The sequence below is a fragment of the Chiloscyllium plagiosum genome, unplaced genomic scaffold, assembly GCF_037043375.1.
Source record: "Chiloscyllium plagiosum isolate Xiang-an unplaced genomic scaffold, Cpla_swu_hap1 HiC_scaffold_23, whole genome shotgun sequence".
Classification (NCBI taxonomy): domain Eukaryota; kingdom Metazoa; phylum Chordata; class Chondrichthyes; order Orectolobiformes; family Hemiscylliidae; genus Chiloscyllium; species Chiloscyllium plagiosum.
Genome location: NW_028270161.1, coordinates 3,634,639 through 3,658,421, shown reverse-complemented (window position 1 = coordinate 3,658,421; position 23,783 = coordinate 3,634,639). Strand labels below are relative to the sequence as shown.

Below are 23,783 nucleotides of genomic sequence, written 5' to 3'. Positions count from 1 at the left end.
CTCTGTACCAAACCAGTCTGATCGGAGCTCGGCCCAGTTTATCACCCCTCTGAGAAAAACCAAGGACAGAGTCTCCTTGAGCCAAGGAACAGCTTTTAGAAAAAAAGGGACCAGCTTTGTGACATAAGAAATCAAATTCATGTTAGAATTTTGGCTTGAAATTGACTCTGCGACATTTTCACTTCGTAATGTTACATGGAGATACCAACTGATCCAAGTATAATTTGACTCCGAGATTGCTGTATTACGTATTGTCTGAAATCACTTGTCAAACTAAGTTGATGACAATGTGCAAAACAGTTTTATTCTAATGTGCTAATTGTACATTTCAGCAACATAGTGGCTATGTTACTGGGCCAATATTGTACAGGAAAAGAACTAAATACTATGAATGCCAGAAATCTGAAAAAAAAAACAGAAAACAAATCAGACAGCATCTTTGAAGAGAGAGAGAAAGAGAGGAAGAGAAACAGAGTTAATGGTTGGAATTCTTCATGCTTTCTGAACGGTGGCTCAGGAACATTAATGGGAAGGAGTCAAAAATATAGTTTCCCGATGACAGGTTCAAGTGCTTTGGTTTAATTTTCAAAACTTTTCAGTTGGGTCAGGTCTCCCAATAGTTGGGAAGCAGTTTTGCAATAGGATTATAATGTTATAAAGCTTATTAACTCCTCAACTGAGTGGAACTTTGTTAACAGGTACAATGGTTGTCAGTCAGGAATGGGAAACATACGCTTATGCACCTCATAGCTTTGAGGTGTTTAACTGCTGAGGCAGACTGCTCCCACCAAGATTGGGTGAGTAGAAACATCCTCACTAACGTGGGCAGCATGGTAGCACAGTGGTTAGCACTGCTGCTTCACAGCACCAGGGACCTGGGTTCATTTCCAGTCTCAGGTGACCCCTGCCCCTGTTGCGCGTTGTACATTCTCCAAACCTCTGTCTGGACTTCCTCTCTCAGTCCAGGATTGTGCAGATTAGATGGATTATCCATGGTAAATGCAGGGTTACAGAGTTGGGGTGGATGATCTTCAGAGGGTTGGTATGACTTGATGGGATGGATGGTCTGCTTCCACACTGTAGGGATACTATGATTCTAATGTAAACAAACCATTTATTTGCTCAAAGACTTTCAATGTAAGGACTGAGGCCTCACAGGATCCACCAGCCAATGACATGCCTGAGTCATCAGTTCTCTGCTTTGATCAGGGTGAAGGCTAGCCGGCCCATTCTGGTTGATTCCATCAGACTTGATTGGGCCAGGCAAGTGAAGATCTACTCAAAAGGTGGACAGAAAAGTGGGCTAGGTGGATTGATTGGCAGGCAATGGAAAATCAAGGATGTGGTGGTTGGGGGGCACAGAAATGAGCATGAGGAAGGAAGGGAGCAAACTAGCATGCAGAGGCGATAGTCACTGGGACAGGGAAGGGCAGGACCTGCATGTTGAGGACGGGGAACACTGGGGAGAGAGAAAAAGCAGGGGAACTTAATAAAGGACAGTGCATCCTGTGTGGATGTGTCACAGCACAGTTTGGTCTCTGCTCTGCCTAAGGCCGCAAGAAACTACAGAGAGTTGTGAACACAGCCCACTCCATCACGCAAACCAGCCTTCCAATCACTGACTCCATCTACACTTCCCACTGCCTCAGGAAAACAACCAACATCATCAAAGACTCCTCCCACCCTGGTTATACTCTCTTCCAACCTCTTCTGCTAGGCAGAAAATGTAAAAGTTTGAATACACGAAAGAACAACTTCAAGAACAGCTTCTTCCCCACTATTATCAGACTTTACAATGGACCTCTCAAATGTTAATGTTGATCTCTCTCTCTGCACCTTCTCTGTAGCTGTAACACTGTATTCTGCACTCGGTTCTGTTACCCTGATGCACTGTGTATGGTATGATCTGCTTGTAGAACACACAAAACAACCCTTTTCACTGTATCTTGGTACATGCGACAACAATAAATCAATCAATCAAGTAAGGGCAAACCAAAGCAGGAAGTGCTGGAGGAACTCAGCAGGTCTGGAAACATCTGTGGAGACAGAAACAGAGTGAATGTTTCAAGTCCAGTGACCCTCCTCAGAACTGATTAAACCTAGGAAAAGGTCACTTATATGCTGAAGTCAGGGGTGGGGGGAAAGACAGCGAGTGCATGGGCGAAGGTGGAGCCAAGAGAGATAGAGAGAGAGATAGAGAATGACCCATATAATTGGATGTATAACACCTGCCCATTTCCCTCCTCCCTCTTCAGTATCCAGGGGCCCAGACACACCTTCCAGGTGAAGCAGCACTTTACCTGCACTCCCCACAATCTAGTCTGCTGCATTCGCTGCTCCCAATGTGGTCTCCTCTACATTGGGGAGACAAAGCATAGATTGGGTGAACGCTTTGCAGAACATTTGTGTTCTTTTTGCAAAAAAAAATGACCCTGAGCTTCCAGTTGCCTGCCACTTTAACCCCCCATCCTGTTCTCTGGCCAACATCTCTGTCCCGCTTTTGCTGCAGTGCTCCAGGGAAGCTCAGTGCAGGCTGGAAGAACAACACCTCATTTTCCACTTCTGAACTGTTCTAAAATGTCATATTGGACTCAGAATGTTAACTCTGTCTCAATGTCCATAGGTGCTGACAGACCTGCTGAGCTTCTCTAGCATTTTCTGAGTTTGTTTTAGATTTCCAGCAGCCTCAGTATTTTACTTTGACTTGTCTCTCTCTCTCTCCAGCTGCCACCAGACTTGCTGAGCTTTTCCAGATTTTGTTCTAATTAAAAGAGTTCAGAAGCCTTGACGAATGATCCAGATGGGTTTATATTCGACAGTGCTATCTGGAGAATTCAGATGAAACAGTTCTTGAATAGAAAGCTACTGGTATAATGGTTACCAGCCAGTAATGGTGACTACCAGATGGCCATGAAAACACAGTTAGCTCAGTGAAACCTTTCAAGGAAGGAAACTTCTATCCTTACCCAATCTGGCCTACATGTGACTCCAGGCACATAGCCATGTGGCTGACTCTCAATTGCTCTCTGAAATGATCCAGAAAGCAACTCAGTCAGAGTCATAGAGCTGTACAGCATGAAAACAGATCCTGTTTCAACTAATCCATGCTGACCAGATATCCTAAATAAATCTAATCCCATTGACAGCATTTGGCCTATATCCCTCTAAACCCTTCCTATTCATATACCCATCCAGATGCCTTTTAAATGTTGTCATTGTACCAGCCTCCACCACTTTCTCTGACAGCACATTCCATACACACACCATCCTCTGTGGGAGAAGGTTGTCCCTCTGGTCCCTTTTAAGGTTTTCCCCTTTTGCCTTAAACCTATGCCATCTAGTTATGGACTCCCCTACCCTGGCAAAAAGACCTATTCACCCTATCCATGCCCCTCACGATTTTATAAATCTCTATAAGCTATGTCCTGTATAGCTGCAACATGATCCCTCAACCTCCAACGCTCCAGGGAAAACAGTCCCAACCTATTCAGCCTCTCCCTATAGCTCAAACCCTCCAACCTTGGCAACATCTTTGTAAATCTTTTCTGAACCCTTTCTGGATGTAGGTTTGCTCGCTGAGCTCGAAGGATCATTTCCAGATGTTTTGTCACCATACTAGGTAACATCTTCAGTGAGCATCTGAATGAAGCACAGGTGGTATAGCCCGTTTTCTATTTATATGTTTGAGTTTCCTATGGTTGGTGATTTCATTTCCTGTGGTGACATCATTTCCTATGGTGATGTCATTTCCTGTACTTTTTCTCAGCGGGTGCTAAATGGGATCCAAGTCAATGTGTTTGATGATAGAGTTTTGGTTGGAATGCCATGCTTATAGGAATTCTTGTGCGTGTCTCTGTTTGGCCTAGGATCAATGTGTTGTCCCAGTCGAAGTGGTGTCCTTCCTCATCCATTTGTAAAGATATTACTGAGAGTGGGTCATGTCGTTTTGTGGCTATTTGATTTCATGTAATGTAAATGGCATTAATTTTGCTTGCTGTCTGTATAGAGTCCTTTAAAAAGAACGGGTACTCAATGAACACAGTCCACTGATTTCTGAGCAACAAACCAATAACAGACAAAACAAGTCCAGAAACCCTAGCCACTCTCGCCTGCATCAAAGACATCTTGGAAATGACTGCTGGACTACTCAGACCCCTTGGCATCATGGCAGCCCACAAACCCACCAACACACTAAAACAGCAGCTAATGAACTTGAAAGACCCTCTACAGACAACAAGCAAAACTAATGTAATTTACAAAATATCTTGCAAGAACTATAACAAACACTACATTGGACAAACAAGCAGGACACTAGCCACCAGCATACATGAACATACACAGGACACCACTTCGACTGGGACAACACATCCATCCTAGGACAAGCCAAACAGAAAGATGCATGAGAATTCCTTGAAGCATGGCATTCCAACCAGAACTCTATGATCAAACACATTGACTCGGATCCCATTTACCACCTCCTGAGAAAAAGAACAGGAAATGACATCAACACAGGAAATGACATTGCCACAGGAAATGACATCACTAACCCTAAGAAACTCAAACATATAAATATGTTTGGGCGGCACGGTGGCACAGTGGTTAGCACTGCTGCTTCACAGCGCCAGAGACCTGGGTTCAATTCCCGCCTCAGGCGACTGACTGTGTGGAGTTTGCACCTTCTCCCCGTGTCTGCGTGGGTTTCCTCCGGGTGCTCCGGTTTCCTCCCACAGTCCAAAGATGTGCAGGTCAGGTGAATTGGCCATGCTAAATTGCCCGTAGTGTTAGGTAAGGGATAAATGTAGGGGTATGGGTGGGTTGCGCGTCGGTGTGGACTTGTTGGACCGAAGGGCCTGTTTCGACACTGTAATCTAATCTAATCTAAAGCAGGCCATGCCACCGGTGCTGCATTCAGAGGCTCACTGAAGATGTTACCTAGTATGGTGACGAAATGTCTGAAAATGAACCTTCCAATTCAGTGAGCAAACCTACATCCAGAACCTCAACCTGAGCTACAAATCTTCTCAAAACTTGCTAACATCGTATCTATAGCAGGGAGACCACAACTGAATGGAGGATTCCAAAAGTGGACTAACCAATGTCCTGTACAGTTGCATCATGACCTCCCAACTCCTGTACTCAATGCACTGACCAATAAAAGAAATTGTACCAAACACCTTCTTTACTATCCTATTCTAACTGTGACTCCACTTTCAAGGAACGATGAACCTGCACTCCAAGATCTCTTTGTTCAGCAACATTCCCCAGGACCTTAGCATTAAATGTATAAGTCCTGCTCTGATTTGCTTTTTCAAAATGCAGCGCCTCACATTGTATCAAAACTGTACAAAAGGTCTAAAATAAAACTGAAATAATCGAATGTTGTGGGTGAAGAAGGCAGCTCACTACCACCTTCTTGAGTAATCGCGGCTCGGAGATAAATGCTGACACCCACATCCCATGAAGGAGCAAAAGAAAGTGCTGAATTCTATTTGTATGGACAATGCTGGTACTGTGTTGGAGGCTTGGGTGATTCAACCATTTACCTGTGAATAACTCACACGAGAGCAAAATGTTATTGAAACATAATGGAGACGTATCTCTGTTGTAAAGAAAGGTGAAGTGGATTGCTCAGTATTTGATAGTCCATCTGCAAACTCAGGCACTGTTTGGGTAAACCCACACAAAAGGGAAAGGACACAGATTTCAGTGAATATGTAAGTTTCATTCCCCATGACCCAGAATCTATTGAAAGGTGTGATATAGAGTTGTACAAATTAGAGGCTCACAGGTTTAATTACTGTATTTTACTGAGTTATCTCACCTCAGTAGGAGTTGCAATAGAGTGAGACAATTGAGTTCTGGTGACCTAGGATTCACGCGCTCCCACTACTCTGTAAAGTGTTGATCCTGTAAAATCCCTCGGTTCACCACTTTAACAAATGGAAATAACACCTACATTCAAATTTCAAACAAAGGAAAAGTATAACAATGTACCGATACATTAGTCACTGTTGTCATGCTGTGATTTTAAAGCATTTGTTCCCACTTTGGATATGGTTCACATACACTGTCTCCACCGAACTCAGGCAGCTAACTGTTCTGGGCAAATGGAGCTAACTACTCTCCATTACCGGGGACTGTCAATTTTGAGCAATTTAAACAGTTGATTGGATCTGCATTCTTTTACTTTGCAGCATTCAGATGCATTTGCATCACCTACTTATTAAAAGTTAATTTCTGAATGACATTCGTAAATGCTGCAATGTTGAAGTGAACCAGAATTAGGATCATTTCATTTTTATTACAGGACTTAACGTGGTTTGGGTAGGACAATATCTCCCCTGGCATAAATACATTGGGGCTTGGTGATGCTTTGGGATGAACAAGCAGTAACGACTCAATCTCTTCTGTTTAGAGCACTTAGAGGGTGTTACTTTTAATCCCCGTGATTTTAAATCTTATTCATGTTGTCACATTGTATCAGCCATCACATATGGTGGGATTACTGGCCTCATGGGAAAGAACAACTGATGGAATCTGTCATCAGCTTTCATTAATAGAAGTTAGAGTTCATGTATCAGGAATGGTACCTGATTTCCAAGTGGCTTATTGGACTCATTATAATTAATTATGAATTTTGGTCTTGTTGGTAATGAAAAGCTGTTCCACTGTGGTCTCTAGTTGACTTGAGCAGACCACGATCAACTTTCAGGAACCAAACAGGGACAAAACCAACATTGTACCTCATCAGGCAGAATAACTGAATTATTTTACACTTTTTTGATGACATCAACAAAATATTGCTACAAATTTGAGGCTAAAGTAGGTTTTCTGTTCAGTGATATCAGTAACTCCTGTAACAGGATTCCACATCTATTACCATTTTGAAATTGATTTTCTCTGAATAATGTCAATTACAGCTAAGGCACCACCTCCCTGGGGACATGATAATATGTCTCTCATTCAAACTGGATACAGTCCCAAAGATTAGTCTTACTGGGCTCCAAACATTAACTCTGCTTTTCTCTCCACGGTTATTGCCAGACCTACAGAATTTCACCAGTATTTTGGATAAGTATGCCACCCAATCTTGCAGTCAGCTCAATATTTTTCTGCAGTGAGAAAGCCCAGAACAAAGCAGAACTAAACCTGTTTTGATTTTTTTTAGTGAACATTGCAATGGAACATTTCTGATCACTTATTGATCTCAATCAATACAATGTTTCTTTCTGTAAATAATAATAAAAAAACAAACTATTCTGTCTCTGAGTAGTGGGGACAAAGTCTCGCTAACACTGAAGAGATGGTGCAGTTTAGTAATCATATCGCTGGGCCAGTAATCTGGAACCTAAGGCTAATGATCTGGGATGGGGGATGAATCACTGCAGGGCAGGGATTGGTGAGATTCGAATTCAATAAAAAGATGTGGAATTAATGGTAGCTATATGTAGGAACCAATGTGGTTCACAAATGTCCTTTAGGAAATGAAATCTGCTGCCCTTACCTGGTCTGGCCGATATCTGACTCCAGACCCACTGCAATCTGGTTGATTCCTAAGAACCCTCTAAATTGCACCATTAGGTCACTCAGTTCAAGGCCAGTTAATGATTGATAATAAATGCTGGTCCAGCCAGCGATACCTGCACCGCATGAATTAATTATTTAAAAATAGGTGTGGGATTTTCTTTGATCATATTTGAAATATCACTTCTGTGATTACTCAAATAATATATCAATAGAAATGCAGTGAAGCAGCTCTGACCTCAAAACTGTTTTGCTGTAAACATTGCTTTTGGATCGTGGGGAAGAAATGCCAACATTCAGTCTTTTGACGACTTTAGTAGAAGAATTGACCTGCATAAAGTAGGAACTCAAACTCAGACTAAACTTCTCACCCTCTAGAATTCATTCAAAACCTGAAGTACAAAAAGGAAGTGTTTTTATGAAAAGTTTCTGAATCTCAGTGGAAGGCTGTAAAAGAAATAATGTTCCTGGCCTAAAACCATAGACTCACTGTTGTATTCCTGTCACCAAATAGTGCTTTCTGCTTATCATGAGACAACATTTATCAGCTAGAAAGAGAGACTTTAGCAACTAGGAATAGTGAGGAAAGGTTGCTGGAAATGCATGAAGGTAATCAAAGATATTTGGAAAGTTTGAGGAATAAAGCACTAAACCATCTCATGCTCACTGTAAGATTATAGTAAAGCATAGCAATGAAGAAGATCTATGATACAATTTAGGAAATTAGCATAAATAGAGAGGGAGAGAAGGCTCTGAGTGGTCTGACAGTCTTAAAAGTAGATAAATCTCCAGGGGCAGTTGAAATGTGTCCAGACTGTTGAGTGAGGCAAGGGAGGAAATAACAGGGATACGAGCAATAAAGTTCAATTCCTCTCTGACCACAGGGAGGCTCCAGAGGACAGGAGGACAGCCAATGGGGGTCCTGTTCAAGAAGGGAGCAAGGGTATGTCAGAAAACTACAGACCAGTCAATCTAACCTCTGGTGGGCAACTATTGGAAGCAATTCTGAGGGACAGAATTAATCTGCATTTGAAGAGGCAGGGATTAATCAATTCCAGTCAGCATGGTTTTGTTAAGGGGAGCTCATGTCTGACCAACTTGATTAAATTTTTCGAACAGGTAACCAGATGTGTAGATGAGGGCAGTGCATTTGATGTCATCTACTCAGACTTTAGCTTGGCTTTTGATAAGGTTCCACTTGGGAGACTGATAGCAAAAGTAGGGCCCCTTGGGAGCCAGTGAAATATGTCAAATTGGATCCACAATTGGCTGAGTAGTAAGAAGCAGATGCTGATGGTTGAGGGGTATTTTTCTAACTGGTAGTCTGTGTCCAGTGGGGTTCCACAGGGGTCAGTGTTGGGTCCCTTGCTATTTGTGGTTTATATAAATGATTTAGATTTGAATGTAGGAGGGTCCATTAGTAAGTTTGCACATGAAACAAAAATTGGTGGGATGGTAATAAGTGGAGGGGGATATCAGAGTAGAAGCGGATATAGATGGCTAGTCAGATGGGCTGATCATTGGCAATGGAATGCAGTCTAGATAAAGGTGAGATCTATGTGGACAGGACAAACAAACAAGAGAATACTGAACAGCAGGACCCTGAGAAACACCAAGGATCAGTGGGACCTGGGGGAGATTATACACCTTTCTCTTCAGTTATCAGAACAGGTAGATAAAGTGGCTAAGAAGCCATATGGTATTCTTATTTTTAGTCAAGGCACAGAGTTTAACAGCACTGAGGTTAGGCTGGAACTGTAAAAAAGACATTGGTTAGCCCTCAACTCGAGTATCATGTGCAGTTCTGGAGTCTAGCAATTGCATTGGAGAAAGTGGAGAAGTGATTTACCAAGATGTTGCCTGGACTGGAAAGTTGGGTCCATTTTTGTTTGTATTTTATATAAATGATTTTCATGAGAATTTAAGAGACATGGTTAGTAAGCTTGTGGATGACACCAAAATTGGTGATATAGTCAACAGTGAAGAAAGTTGTGTAAGATTATAACGAGAATTTGATCAATTGGATCAATAGGCTGAGGAGTGGCAGATGGAGTTTAATTTGGATAAATGTGAGGCATTGCATTTTGGTAAAACAAACAAGGGCAGGACTTATGCAGTTAATGTTAAGGCTTGGATAGTATTGCTGAACAGAGAGACCTAAAGGTTCAGGTACATTTAGCAGTTCTTTGAACGTTGTGTCACAGATAGACAGGGTGGTGAAGATGATGTTTGGCACACTTGCCTTCATTGCTCAGACCATTGAATATAGGAGTTGGAATTTGCAGTGGAACAGAACATTGGTGAGGCCACATTTGGAGTATTGTGTATAGTTCTGGTCACCCTGCTTCCTGAAGAAGGGCTTATGCCCGAAACGTTGATTCTCCTGCTCCTCAGATGCTGCCTGGCCTGCTGTGTTTTTCCAGCACCACATTTTTCAACTCTGGTCTCCAGCATCTGCAGTCCTCACTTTCTCTCTTTAGGAAGGATATTACTAAATTGGAGAGGGAACTGGAGGGTTTGAGTTATAAGGAGAGGTTGAATAGGCTGAGACTTCTTTTCATTGGAGCATAGGAGGCTGAGGGGTGACCTTATAAAGGTTTGTAAAACCAGGAGGGGCGTAGATAGCAAAGAGTCTTTTCCCTAGGGTGGGGAGTTCAAAATTAGGGGGCATATTTTTAAGGTGAGAGGAGAAAGATTTAAAAGGTACCTGAGGGGCAACCTTTTCACACAGAGGCTGGTTTGTATGTGGAATGAATTGCCAGAGGAAGTGGTGGATGCAGGTACAGTTACAACATTTAAAAGATATTTGGACATGTACATGACTAGGAAAGGTTAACAGGGCAATGGGCCAAAAGCAGACAGGTTTGGAAAACCTGGTCAACATGGACCGACTGTGTGACTCTCTTACAGAGAGATTGGACAGACGGGGATTTCTGTCCAATGGGAGCAGAGGAGATTGAGAGGGGACATGATTGAGAGGTATAAAGTGATAAGGGGCATAGACAGGGTAAACAGGAAGAAACTTCCCCCCGTGATGGAGGGTTCAATGTCCAGGGGCCATAGATTGAATGTAAGGGGCAGGAGGAGGTTTAGAGGGGGGGAATGGATAAAGCTTTTCAGCCAGAGGGTGGTGGGGAATCTGAAACTCTCTGCCTGTAAGTGAGATAGAGGCAGAAACCCTTAGCACATTGAAGACGTATTTAGATGTGCTTTTGTGAAGACAAGGCTTTAGGCCGAGTGCTGGGAAATGGGATTAGAACGGTTAGGTGTTTGTTTTTGACCAGCCTCGACGTGCCTTTTTCTGTGCTGTAGATCTGTATGACTATGAATTATTTATTTATTTATTCATGGGATGAGGGCCTCACTGACTAGGCAGCATTTATTACCCATCCCTAATTGCACAGAGGGCAGTTAAGAGTCAACCCCATTGCTGTGGGTCTGGAGTCATATCTTGACCAGGTAAGGATGGCAGTTTCCTTCCCTAAAGGACATTCGTGAACCAGATGGGTTTTCCAACAATTGATGATGGATTCATGGTTATTATTAGACTCTTAATTCCAGACGTTTTAAAATTGAATTCAAATTTCACCATCTTCCCTGGGACCCCAGAACATTATCTTGGTCTCGGGATTAACAGTCTAATGATAGTACCATTAAACTAATGCCTCCTACACAGTCTGTCCAATCTATCTGTAAGAGAGTCACACAGTCGGTCCAACCTGTCCATGTCGACCAGGTTTCCCAAACCTGTCTGCTTTTGGCCCATTGCCCTGTTAACCTTTCCTAGTCATGTACATGTCCAAATATCTTTTAAATGTTGTAACTGTACCTGCATCCACCACTTCCTCTGGCAATTCATTCCACATACAATCTTTGTGGGTAATACAGAGAGAATGCTGAATGATGTAGAAAGTTACAGACACCATTGTCATCATTTGGTGAATGAATTTAAAATCCATATTTAATTTAAGGTCGAGGTTTACATCATCCTCGTATCCAATAGTGAGGGAAACAAACGTTTTATAAGATCAGATATGCAAACAGAGATGAGAAATCAAATCAATACTCTCTGCACAAAGAGTTACACTGGGAGCTGAGACTATTTTCTACATGCTATTGGAGACATGTGACCAATGGCAAATGCCACAAATTTGACACTCAATCTGAAAGGACACAGTAGGTCAGGCTTTACAAATAAGTTTACATCTTTTTGGGGATTTTTCATCTGGACCTTTAAATTATTTTGTTTCAATTAAACACATTTTATAATATTGCCAGTACTTAGAGTTATCAGAAACTCTTCAGCTCCTGAAGCAGTCCATGTTCATATGCAACAACATCTGGGCAAAATTGATCTTGGGCTGACAAATGGCAAGTAACATTCAAGTAAACATCAGACCAATGCCAAAAAATGAGCATCTCTAATAAGAGACATTCAGACCATCAATGGTGTTACCATCCCTGAATTCCCCACCATCAACATCCTGGGGGTTCAGGACAAAACAATGTGCTTGATTGGCACTGCATCCGCAAACAACCACTCCTTCCACCAGTGACACCTAGTAGCAGCAGTGTGTACTATTTACAAGACGGACTGCAGAAATTCAACAAAGATCCTTAGACAGCACCTTCAAGATCTACGACCACTTCCAATTAGAAGGACAAGGGCAGCAGATACATGGGAATACCACCTGCTTCAAGTTCCCCTCTGAGCTCCTCACCATCCTGACTTGGAAATATATTACCGTTCCTTCAGTAATTCTGGATCAAATCCTGGAAAACCCTCCATAAAGGTATTATGGGTCTACCTACAGCACATAGAACATAGAACATAGAACAGCACATTACAGGCCCTTCAGCTCTCAATGACCTTTTATCCTACTCTAAGATCAAACTAACCTATATACCCTTCATTGTACAATCATCCATGTGCATTTCCAAAAGTTGCTTAAATGTCCCTAATGTATCTGACTCCACTACCACTGCTGACAGTGCATTCCATGCACCCATCTCTCTCTGTGTGTAAAGAACCGACCTCTGACATCTCCCATGAACCTTCCTCCAATCACCGTAAAATTATGCCCCTTGTGATAGCCATTTCTGCCCTGGGAAAAGTCTATGGCTATGATTCTATCTGTGCCTCTCATCATTTTGTACACCTCTATCATCCTCTCATCCTTCTTTGCTCCAATGAGGAAAGCCCTAGCTCCCTCCACACTGCCAAGAATCCTGTTTTTAACCCTGTAACCTGCATTCAAATTTAACCTTCCAAGATGAATAACTTCACACTTTTCCAGGTTGAATTCCCATCTGTCACTTCTCAGCCCAGCTCTGCATCCTGTCAATGTCCCATTGCAACCCTGCAACAGCCTTCCACACTATCCACAACTCCACCAACCTTCGTGTCATTGGCAAACCTATTAACCCACCCTTCCACTTCCTCATCCTAGTCATTTATGAAAATCACAAAGAGCACGTGGACTACAGCAGTTCAAGAGGGCAGCTCACCTTCTCAAAGGCAACTAAGGACGGGCAATAAATGTGAACCAGCCAGCAACACCCATGTCCCATGAGTGAATAAAATGAAATATAAATACGACTGAACACATTTGGATCTTAAAACCTGGTGATAACATACAAAGAGTTCATCACTTACCCTATAATCGCTGGAAGTCACGTAAAATATAGGCAGAAAGGCAAGCCAGATAATACATGTTGTGTACATGGTAAATCCAATAAATTTTGCTTCGTTGAAATTTTCTGGACATTTTCTAGTCTTAAAGGCATAGACAGTGCATAGGGTCACCAGCACCACATCGTATGTCAAAGACATTAGCATACTGGAGTCTTTTACGTTACATTTCAGAATGACTGTCTCTCTTTTTTCAGGGACAGTGTACCTTCTTGTACCAGGAGCCTCCAGCATGAGCCAGACTGAGACAATGATAATCTGAACGGAGATGAGACTCAGACAGATGAAGACTTGGGAACTAGGGCTGATGAATCTGGGTCTCTGAGCCCCTTCCTTCACACCGTTAAATATCCTGGCGATGCGGTTAGTCTTCGTAAGCAGTGCTGCATAGCACACAGCAAATGAGGTGCCCAGTCCCAATCGGCGCAAAGTGCATATGGCAGGTGAGGGCTTTGCGATGAAGAAAAAGGTCATGCAGTAGGAAAAGAAGACCCCGAACAACAAAATGTAGCAGAGCTCACGCCCTGACGCTTTGATAAGAGGTGTGTTGTTGTGCTTTACAAAGATAGTGGCAACCATCAGTGTAGTGACAATCCCAGCACACGAGATGGTGATTGGTCCCACAGCCCAGGCATCTCCCCATCGGATATACTCCTCCGGTAGGTCATAGCAACCTGTGAGGTCCTCATTGGGCCATCTGCCCGGCCCACAGTCCTTGCATGTGAACTCATCCTCCAGGTACGCATAGGGGTCACAGGGTACACAGATCCAGCAGCACACATCCCCCGGTTGCATGTTCTTGATCTCGTTCAGGGCACACGGATCGCTGCACTGTGACGTGGGGATATGATGCCTGGGCCAGTGAATTAGGGCTGTGTTCAGAGACAAAGACTTTGCCCACTGGCCCACCTTGATGTAGGTGTATTTTCCTGCAATCTTCTGGAAATTGAAGACATTGTAACGACCAATCCCATCTCCATTCTCATCAAACTTGACTTCACTGTCCATATCACCGGGCGGACGGAATGGGGCTGCAAAATGACAACATTAAAAAGGTCAGCCTACATGATGATCCTATATACAGTAATTGTTCAAAGATAGTGGAGAAACTTCCTGCACAAGTGCCAGGATGTCATGTTGCAGCTTTATAAAACTTTGATTAGACTACACTTAGAGTATTATGTTCAATTCTGGTCTCCACACTATAGCAGGGATGTGGAGGCTTTGGAGAGGGTGCAGAAGAGGTTTACCAGGATGCTGCCTGGATTAGAGAGTATCAGCTATAAGGAGAGGCTAGAAACACTCAGGTTGTTTTTTCTGGAGGCTGAGGGGGAGGCTTGATAGAAGTCTATAAAATCATGAGAGGCATGAATAGGGTTTACAGTCAGAATCTTTTTCCCAGATTTGGAATGTCTAATACTAGGGATCATGTATTTAAGGTGAGGGGGGAAAGTTCAAAGGAGGTGTGAGGGGCAGATGTTTTACCCAGAGAGTGGTAGGAGTGTGGAACACACTGCCAGGGGTGGTGGTGGAGGTAGATACAATCGGGGCATTTAAGAGGCTTTTAGATAAGCACATGGATATGCAAGGAATGGAAGGATATGGACCAAAGACTGGCTGTAGGGATTGGTTTAATTTGGCATCATGTTTGGCACAACATTGTGGGCTGAAGGGTCTGTTCCTGTGCTGTACTGGTCTATGTTCTACATACACACACAGCCTAAGTTCCATTTTGCTCTGATTTGGATTACGTGGTCATACAGTCAACCTCTTCCCCCATTAACCAGCCACAAAGCCCTCTTCTGACTGGAGTTTGCTAGTTAGTGAGGGGGGACAGTGGAGTGTGGGGGGGGTCAGTGAGTGTGGGGAGAGGGGGGGTCGGTAAGCAAGGGGTAGGGGGGATGGTGAGTGTGGAGGAGTGGAGTCAGTGAGTGTGGGGGGAGGGGAGTGGGTGAGTGTCGGGGAGGGGCTGGTGAGTTGAGGGGGAGGGGAGTGGGTGAGAGTGGGGGGAGGGGAGTGGGTGAGAGTGGGGGGAGGGGAGTGTGTGAGAGTGGGTGAAGGGCAGTTAATGAGAGTGTCGGGGGAGGGGAGGGTGATTAGTGACAGTGGGAGGAACGGGTTTGGTTAGTGTGGGTAGAGTGGGGTTAGGGAGAGTGGGGAGGGGAGTCAGTGAGCATGAGAGTGGGGTCTGGGCGTTCAGATCGTAACATCAAGGTGTGGCAGTGAATGGATGTTATACCAATACATCAAATTTAATATTGGGCGGCACGGCGGCTCAGCGGTTAGCATTGCTGCCTCACAGTGCCATGGACCTGGGATCAATTCCATCTTCGACTGTCTGTGTGGAGCTTGCACATTCTCTCCTTGTCTGCGGGGGTTTCCTCCAGGTGCCCCAGCATGCTCCCACAGTCTGGGCAAGATGGATTGGCCATGGGAAATGCGGGGTTACAGGGAGTCCAGGTGGGATGCTCTTCAGAGGGACCATGTGGACTCGATGGGCCAAATAGCCTGCTTTCATGCTGTGGGGAGACTATGATTACCATTACAGTTATTCAGCTGAGCCTCCAGCTCAATCTCTAACAGGGTTTCCTTCAAACACAGGGCAAATGTTGCCTCTTTAAATATTGGGAGAAATAGCCAGATTAAAGGACAGTCCATTCAAGTATGGGCCAGTGGGTCACCCTGTTTTCTGGTGTAGTGTCCAGGGTGAGTGAGAATGGTCCACCTTTACCTCCAAGTTTATTCACCGCCTGGTAGTCAATGTAACAACATTTTTTTTAGAATTTCTCAGGAACAAATCACCAGGACAAAGAAGAGAGATATGTGGCAGATGAAGATCGAATTCAGAAATTAGTTTCTTTCCTGTTATTGAACTGAGTCATTAGAAGTGTGCGGGGGTAAATATTTGAGAAGATGGGAAGCGAGAGCAGACTGCCATGGGGTGGCAATATTGCGATGGTCATTGCAAACAGTGAAGCATGTGCAAAGCAAGACCATTCTTTTTAGTAAAAGAAATTGCAGGAAAATCTCAGCAGCTTTGGCAGCATCTGGAGAGAGAAAACAGAGTTAGTGTTCTGGATCCATGACCCATTCTTCAGAACCATTCTGAAAAAAGGTCACTGAACTCAAAACATTGACTCTGTTTCTCTCTCCACAGATGCTGCTAGAGCTACTGAGTTTTTCCAGCAAATTCTGTTTTTGTTTCTGATTTCCAGTATCTGAAGATCTTTCCATTTTCCATTCTCTTCAGCTCCTGAGTATATCTTAGGTCACTGTTTGGGTCAAAGTGATTTGGAGATTGTGAAGACTTGTAGTAAGCAATTGCCCGAGGGGCTGGTCTCAGACCCTCTGCACTGGGATGTCAGAGTGCTGTCATAATGAGAGTTACATTTCAGTTGGACAGTCTGTAAATTCTCAGATCTAGCATCGGAGCAATCCTTCATTTTTCTTAATACAGTAAAATCTGCTTTGATTGATGCTCACTTTTCTTTGGCCTTCTACTTTTACAGACATGTAAGCAAATGTGAACAAGATGCTGATCTGTCTATGTTTCCCAGTTGGAGGAAAACTACAGCATCTGCAGATCTTTCCATTTTAAGAGCACTTTACACCTCTGATCATAAAGTGTTGATAATATATATTCCAGAAATTGTAGTGAAGCATCAGGAATGAAAATGTCTGCAGTAACTATAGATGGCACTCTGAGTTTATGATAGTGAACTCTATGAAAAGTACGTTCCAAAATATAATGTGACTTAGTGAAAGAAGATAACTGCAGAATGTAGTGAGATGCTGTGCATATACCTGTAAGGGACAGATCTTAAAACTACTGTCAATCACTACCCACCTCAACAGGATATGAAATGTTAGTCTCATGATTTGTCAGTCAGTCTGAAGCAGCAGTGGTAGCATTCAGATATACTGCACACAGTCTCAAAGGGAACATTATCTGTACTGAATCTTATCTTCAATTAAAGAACTTGCATTGTTCTTTCACCATTCCTTAACCACTTTCAGATAAATGCCAGAAGAATGGTCCCAATGACGAGGGAATCCACAACTGGGGCAGGGATGGAGGTGGGCAGGGGAGGGGGGGGGGGGGGGTGGGCCGTTTAGGTCTGAGAGGAGGAGAAATATCTTCATTCAGAGAGTGGGGAGCCTATGGAATTCTCTGTCCCAGAGAACAAAACATTGAATGTTTTCAAGAAAGAGTTGAATATAGTTCTTAGGGCGAAAGGGATCAAAGGGAATGGGGAGGAAGCAGGAACAGAGGACTGAGCTAGATGATCAGCCATGACCAGATTGAATGGTAGAGAGGCTTGAAGAACTGAATGGCTGACATCTGTGTCTGTTTGCTATGTTTCTGTGCTTACCAGTGGCTGAATAGTACATTTACATCTGAGAGAAACTTCTGGTTTTTAAAAACCACAATGATCTGAAGTATGATGATATGGAAAGTTGGATTTCTGATTTGCCTCTTTTAAGGACAGCTGAGTGGAATATTTGCAATGTTTTGGCACCATATATATCATCCCATCTTAGTAATATAGCTCAAAAGCATCTCTTTGTTTCAAATTTTTCGTTATGAGTCATCCAGCATTCCCTACATCTACCAGCCTTGCATTTCATCCTAAGAGACCTTGGAGTGCAGGTTGGCGGTTCCTTGAGGGTGGAATTGTGGGTGGATGGGATGTTGGGGAGGACATTTGGTACGTTTTCCTTTGTTGGACGGAAGTGGTGGAGGCTGACACAATCCACATTTAAAAGGTATCTGGATGGGTACATGAATAGGAAGGGTTTAGAGGGATATGGGCCGGATGCTGGCAAATGAGATTAATTTAGGTTAGGATATCTAGTAGGCATGGACGAGTTGGACTGAAGGGTCTGTTTCAGTCCTATACATCTCTATGACTCAATATCTGTGGAGATATTTTTAAACAAGAGCTTTGAATTTCCAAAGACCAACTTAAAGGAATTGTATAATAAGATTTGAAGTTTTAAGGCTTTTACTGGAACAAATCAACTAATACTCTAAACTGCAGACATGAATAGCAGAGGATTCCTGAACTGACTAGCAGCAGTAAGGCCCGTTCCAGGAATTTCTTCTTCTGACTACAGCAAGAACAATCTTTTAGAGTTTTCAGATGGCCATTTGGTGTATCCCTTCCACCAGAGACCATCCGTCTGGCAATATTCTTCCTGGTCACTCACAGAGTATTCACTGCTATTCCCTGACTGCTGACCACACCAGTGCTTTTCGGTGTCTGTGTGAACTCTCTGTCCATAGACAGGCCAGCTGCTTCTGTCCTCCTTTCAGGTGTGAATATAGGGATGGCTAATAAACATGCTGGCCAGCCAGTTATGTACACGTTCCATTTTCTTGTATAAATCACATAATCCCTGCAGCGTGGAAACAGGCCATTTAGCCCAAAGGTTCACACCAACCCTCTGAAGAGCAACCCACCCAGACCCACTGCTCTACATTTACCCCTAACCTACACATCCCTGAACATTATGGGAAAATGTGGCATGGCCAATCCACCTAACCCATGTTCGGTGGATTCCCATGTTATGGAGGAAACCCATGTGGACAAGGGGAGAATGTGCAAACTCCACACAGACAGTCACTCAAGGCTGGAATTGAACCTGTGTCCCCTGGCACTGTGAGGCAGCAGTGCTAACCACTGTGCCACTGTGTTGCCCCCATATTCCACAAGTGAATAAAACAAAACAATCTTACACCTTGATGTCAGTAATTCTCATCCTGGGCCCAAATCACAATGCTTGCTGTTGGGTGAATGCATAGCAGGTCACATGACCCTCTTCACTAGTCCATTTTACGTTGAATTAAAAAGACAGTCCAAGACATAATCATTGTAACAAACAGTGTATGTACAACACTTATTAACCTGGAACAGATGGATTGGTTCCAAAACTAACAACAATTTATTTGTTGATTGTAATTTGTTGTTTCCTGCAGTGGATAAAGATGGAGGTGATTAACCAGAGAATATTGGGTGTAAAATTCAACAAGTCCATTTCCCTTCAGGAGATTGTCTTTAGAAGACATGAAATGCTGAATGTAAAGGTGTTAACCTCATATGTTAACCTTATATAATTTGACCAATCATTTTCTCTCCACTGCAATCATCATGTTATCATCAGTTATTTAAACCATCCCATTGGTTGTTGGCTGACCTTCCGCAGACTTTGTGGTGGATCTTCTATAAATACTGTGACCTGTTAAACCCCTGCCAATAAAAGCATTTTAGAAACAGGATCAATGAGAGACTTATCCTTAACACTTGCTGAACATAAAGAAAAGGAGGCAGAGTTACTCAGTTATCACCCAGTCAAGACAATAAAATAGCAGCCATGGTTGGTAGGACAGAAAATCATTACATGAAAATCATTACTGCCATAGAAGAAACAACACCTCAAAGAATTCAGTTTGAAAGGAAATCACAACAGGAAGATTAGAATAGCACATTCACCTTCCAGAAAAGCCTTCAAGAAACTCACTGGCAAGATGAAAGAAAGGCACTGGATAGATTTTAAGCTGAGCGTTGACAATGTCAGCAGTGTCGCAGGCTGACTGCTAGGGAGTTGGGGAAGTCACAGGAATATGTCTACATCCTTTGTGATTTATAAGATCATGAAGGGCATAGTTTAGATAAATAGACAAGGTATTTTCTCAGGGATGGGGAGTCTAGAATTAGAGGGCAATGGTTTAGGGGGAGAGGGGAAAGATATAAAAGGGGCAACTTTTTCAGGCAAAGGGTGGTGTGTGTATGGAATGAGCTGCCAGAGGAAGTGGTGGAGGCTGATACAATTACAACATTTAAAAGGCATCTGGATGGGTATATTAAAAGGAAGAGTTTAGAGGGATATGGGCCAATTGCTGGCAAATGGGACTAGATTGAGTTGGGATATCTGGTCAGCACGGATGAGTTGGACCGAATGGTCCGTTTCCGTGCTGGACATCTCTATGACTCTATGACTCTACGAGGAGCAATAAGCTCACAGCAACGTTTATAAAATGCTGCAAAAGCCTCATCGTATGGAAGATTGTTAGACTTTAATTGATGTTATATGGTCCAAATTACAGACTGGAGTGGTGGTTGTCACTGGCAATAATTACTTCTTGATAAACTGAGCTGATAAATGTGGCTTCTTGCTGACACTATCTTTGTAAACTCTTCTGGTTTTCTGATTAATTTAACTATCCGGATATATAGAGGCAGTGGGGAATCCCAATGATATTTGTGAATAATCAAGTTGTGTATGCTCTGTGAAGTCTGGATGATTAGTTTCAAAAGATGATTTATATTTTTTGCAGGAGTCACAGTAAGACAGTAGTGATTTGTATATCTGCACATCATGTTGGAAATATAATGAATGAGCATCTCAACAAAAGTCAACACTTTGTGCGTAATTGGAAAATTCCTGTCTTGCTTTTATTTTCTATTTCTTTGATAAATGAAAGCAGATGGACAAGAAGCCTCATTGTTCATATCTATATTATCTGGCATCAACAGCTAAGCATTGCGACACTTACATTACCAAACGACAACATTTATAAAAGCAATTCCAGATTCCAATTGGAATGGCTGAGATCAATTTAGAAAGTCCAATCCCATTAACACCTGCAAAATGTAGGGCATGTTGTTCAATGTTGTCAATAATGGAGCTTGTTTATAAGCAACAAAGTCAACTCATCATCTTTTGCAATGACAAAATATACAGTCATTGAATGTTTTTAAAGCGCTGTAGAAACAGTGTGATAAAACATTCAGTTCCTTTTTTAAAGAGAAATGGGGTGGAGGGGGGCATTGGATCTTTTTTTCAGAGATACAGGTCCCCCTACCCAACCCAGACCTAGTGGGAATCAAAGAACATAGAATAATACAGCACAAGAGCAGGCCCTTCGGCCCTCCAAGCCTGCGCTGACACATTTTGCCCTTCTATATTAAAACTGTCTTCACTTGCCTTCGTATTCCTGTACTTGTCCAGGTGCATTGTGAATGTTGCTATTGTATCTGCTTCCACCACCTCCTCTGGCAGCAGGTTCCAGTCACCCACCACCCTTTGTGAGAAAAACCTGTCTCGCACATCTCTTTTAAACATCTCCCTTGCACCTTGAAACTATGTCCCCGAGTAATTGACCCCTCCACCCGAGGAAAAAGTCTCATACTTTCCACTGTGTGTGTGTGTGTGTGTGTGTGTGTGTGTGTGTGTGTGTGTGTGTATGTGTGTGTGTTTGTGTGCGTGTGTGGGTGAGTGTGTGTTTGTGTGTGTGTGTGTGTGCATGAGTGTGTGCGTGTGCGCGTGTGTGGGTGTGTGCGTGCGTGTGTGGGTGAGTTTGTGTGCGTGTGTGTGTGTGCATGTGTGGGTGAGTGTGTGGGTGTGTGTGTGCGTGTGTGGGTGAGTGTGTGCGCGTGTGTGTGTGCATGTGTGTGTGTGCATGTGTGTGTGTGCATGTGTGGGTGTGTGTGTGGGTGCGTGTGTGGGTACGTGTGTGGGTGCGTTTGTGTGTGTGGGTGTGTGTGTGTGTGGGTGAGTGTGTGTGCATGTGTGTGTGTGTGCATGTGTGGGTAAGTGTGTGTGTGGGTACGTGTGTGTGTGTGGATGTGTGTGGGTGTGTGTGCACGTGCATGTGTGTCTGTGTGTGTGCGTGTGTGTGCATGTGCACGTGTGTGTTTTTGTATGTGGGTGTGTGTGTGTGCGTGTGTGTCCATGTGTGCGTGTGTGTGCATGTGTCGGTGAGTGTGTGTGTGGGTGCGTGTGTGTGGGTACATGTGTGGGTGCATTTGTGTGTGTGGGTGTGTGCATGTGTGGGTGAGTATGTGTGCGTGTGTGTGCATGTGTGTGTGAGTGTGTGTGTGTGGGTACGTGTATGTGGGTGTGTGTGTGTGGGTGTGTTTGTGCGCATGCGTGTGTGTGTGCATGTGCGTGTGTGTGAGTGTGTGTTTGTGTGTGTGTGTGTGGGTGCGTGTGTGTGGGTGAGTGTGTGGGTGTGTTTGTGCGCATGCGTGTGACTGTGTGCATGTGCGAGTGTGTGCATGTGCGCGTGTCCATGTGCGCGTGTGGGTGAGTGTGTGTTTGTGTCTGCGTGTGTGCGCGGGTGTGTGTCTGTGAGTGTGTGTGTGCGCGCGCGCTCACGTGTGTTTTATAAAAAGGTTAAAGTGTAGGATATATAAATTAGAAATTCTTTTTATTCGCTCATGTTAAAGTTAAAAGTGTTACAATAAATTGTTTTTTTTAAATTGTTACTGAAGGAATCTGGTGTGGTTTGTTTTTTATCCTGGACAGCTTACTGTCAGGGGCAAATTGGGATCGATGATAGTTTCATACAACTTTCATGTTGTCATATTCTGGGAATTTCAAGCTCAGTATCCCAGTGGGTCAGGGCAATTGCAACAGCAAAAATCCAGAGAGATTTTCATACTGTCCCGAAGACTGCGCCCTTTTCAGAAATTCTTTCATTTTATAATGCAAATTAAAGTGCTCACATTTGCAGGTGAACTGACAATTACACCACATTCAAGTCAACACAAATATATTTTGTAATGAAAAGACTATTTTAATATTTGTAAATTAACTAAAATACTTAAGCGTTCCTGAATCTTTCAAAGAACAGTGAGTATGGCTTAAACAAAAATCCTTATGTTTGCATTCACCTGCAGCAATCTATCTTTCTGTTGTGGCAGAAATGACATTTCTCTGAGGCACATTTCTGGAAGATGATGATTTATCATGTGGGGATTTTACTTTAACGATATTCATACTGATATTGAGTCTGTCATCTGTGGAGCGAATGCTGACTCGTGGGCTCAGTGTAGCACAACATTTGGGTCTGTGTGGTGGGGTAACTGTAGAAACTGTCCTCACACTGGGATAGCAAACATATGGAATCATCTTTACTTTGTATCTGACCATGCTACAAAATCACAGAACTGTTTGGCACAGAAGGAGGCCATTTGACCCATCGTGCCTGCAGTGGTTCTTCACTCAAGCGGTATTACTGAGTGCCAATCTCCTGTTTATCTCCATATCCCTGCACACCAATTCTATCCGAATAACCACTCAATGCCTCAACTGAAACTACCTCCACCACATTTCCAGCTAGTGCATTGTATGCCATACTGTTAGTAGAATATAACTTTATATGTTGGTCTTGTAATGATTGTAATGAAGTCAGTCAGGTAGATGTCATAGAATATGAGTTCCCTGATTGGGGCTGATAACCTGGTCCATTCAGGCTGACAGATATAAATAGAAATTTCAGGGGTTCTGCTCACTCTGACTCTGAACTAGCTGGGTCAGTGTCATGTATTATCTACGTGTACCAGCCTCTGTGGAGTTATTTCTCACATTTGTTTTAAATTTTACATACAACTAATTCCATTGGTCAATTTGATTTGATTTGGTTAGTTTTATGCACTTAGCCAGTAAGGGAAGTTGCAAATATCTTTCTCACTGTCGCAGTGTACGTTTCCCTTTGAGGCCATTTAATTAGCCAAATGGCGAAAGAATTGAGTGTGGTACTGGGCAGACGGATCACTGT

The 23,783-nt window shown here is 43.2% G+C and overlaps 1 protein-coding gene across 1 annotated transcript in view; it reads right to left on the bottom strand.

The window, feature by feature from the left end:
- grm3 (glutamate receptor, metabotropic 3) overlaps positions 1-23,783 on the bottom strand; it is a 252,265-nt gene that overhangs the window by 12,087 nt on the left and 216,395 nt on the right. The window contains exon 5 of the mRNA XM_087999321.1: positions 13,181-14,247. Within this exon, the coding sequence (XP_087855447.1) occupies positions 13,181-14,247 (1,067 nt within the window). The remainder of the gene's footprint in view (positions 1-13,180; positions 14,248-23,783) is intronic.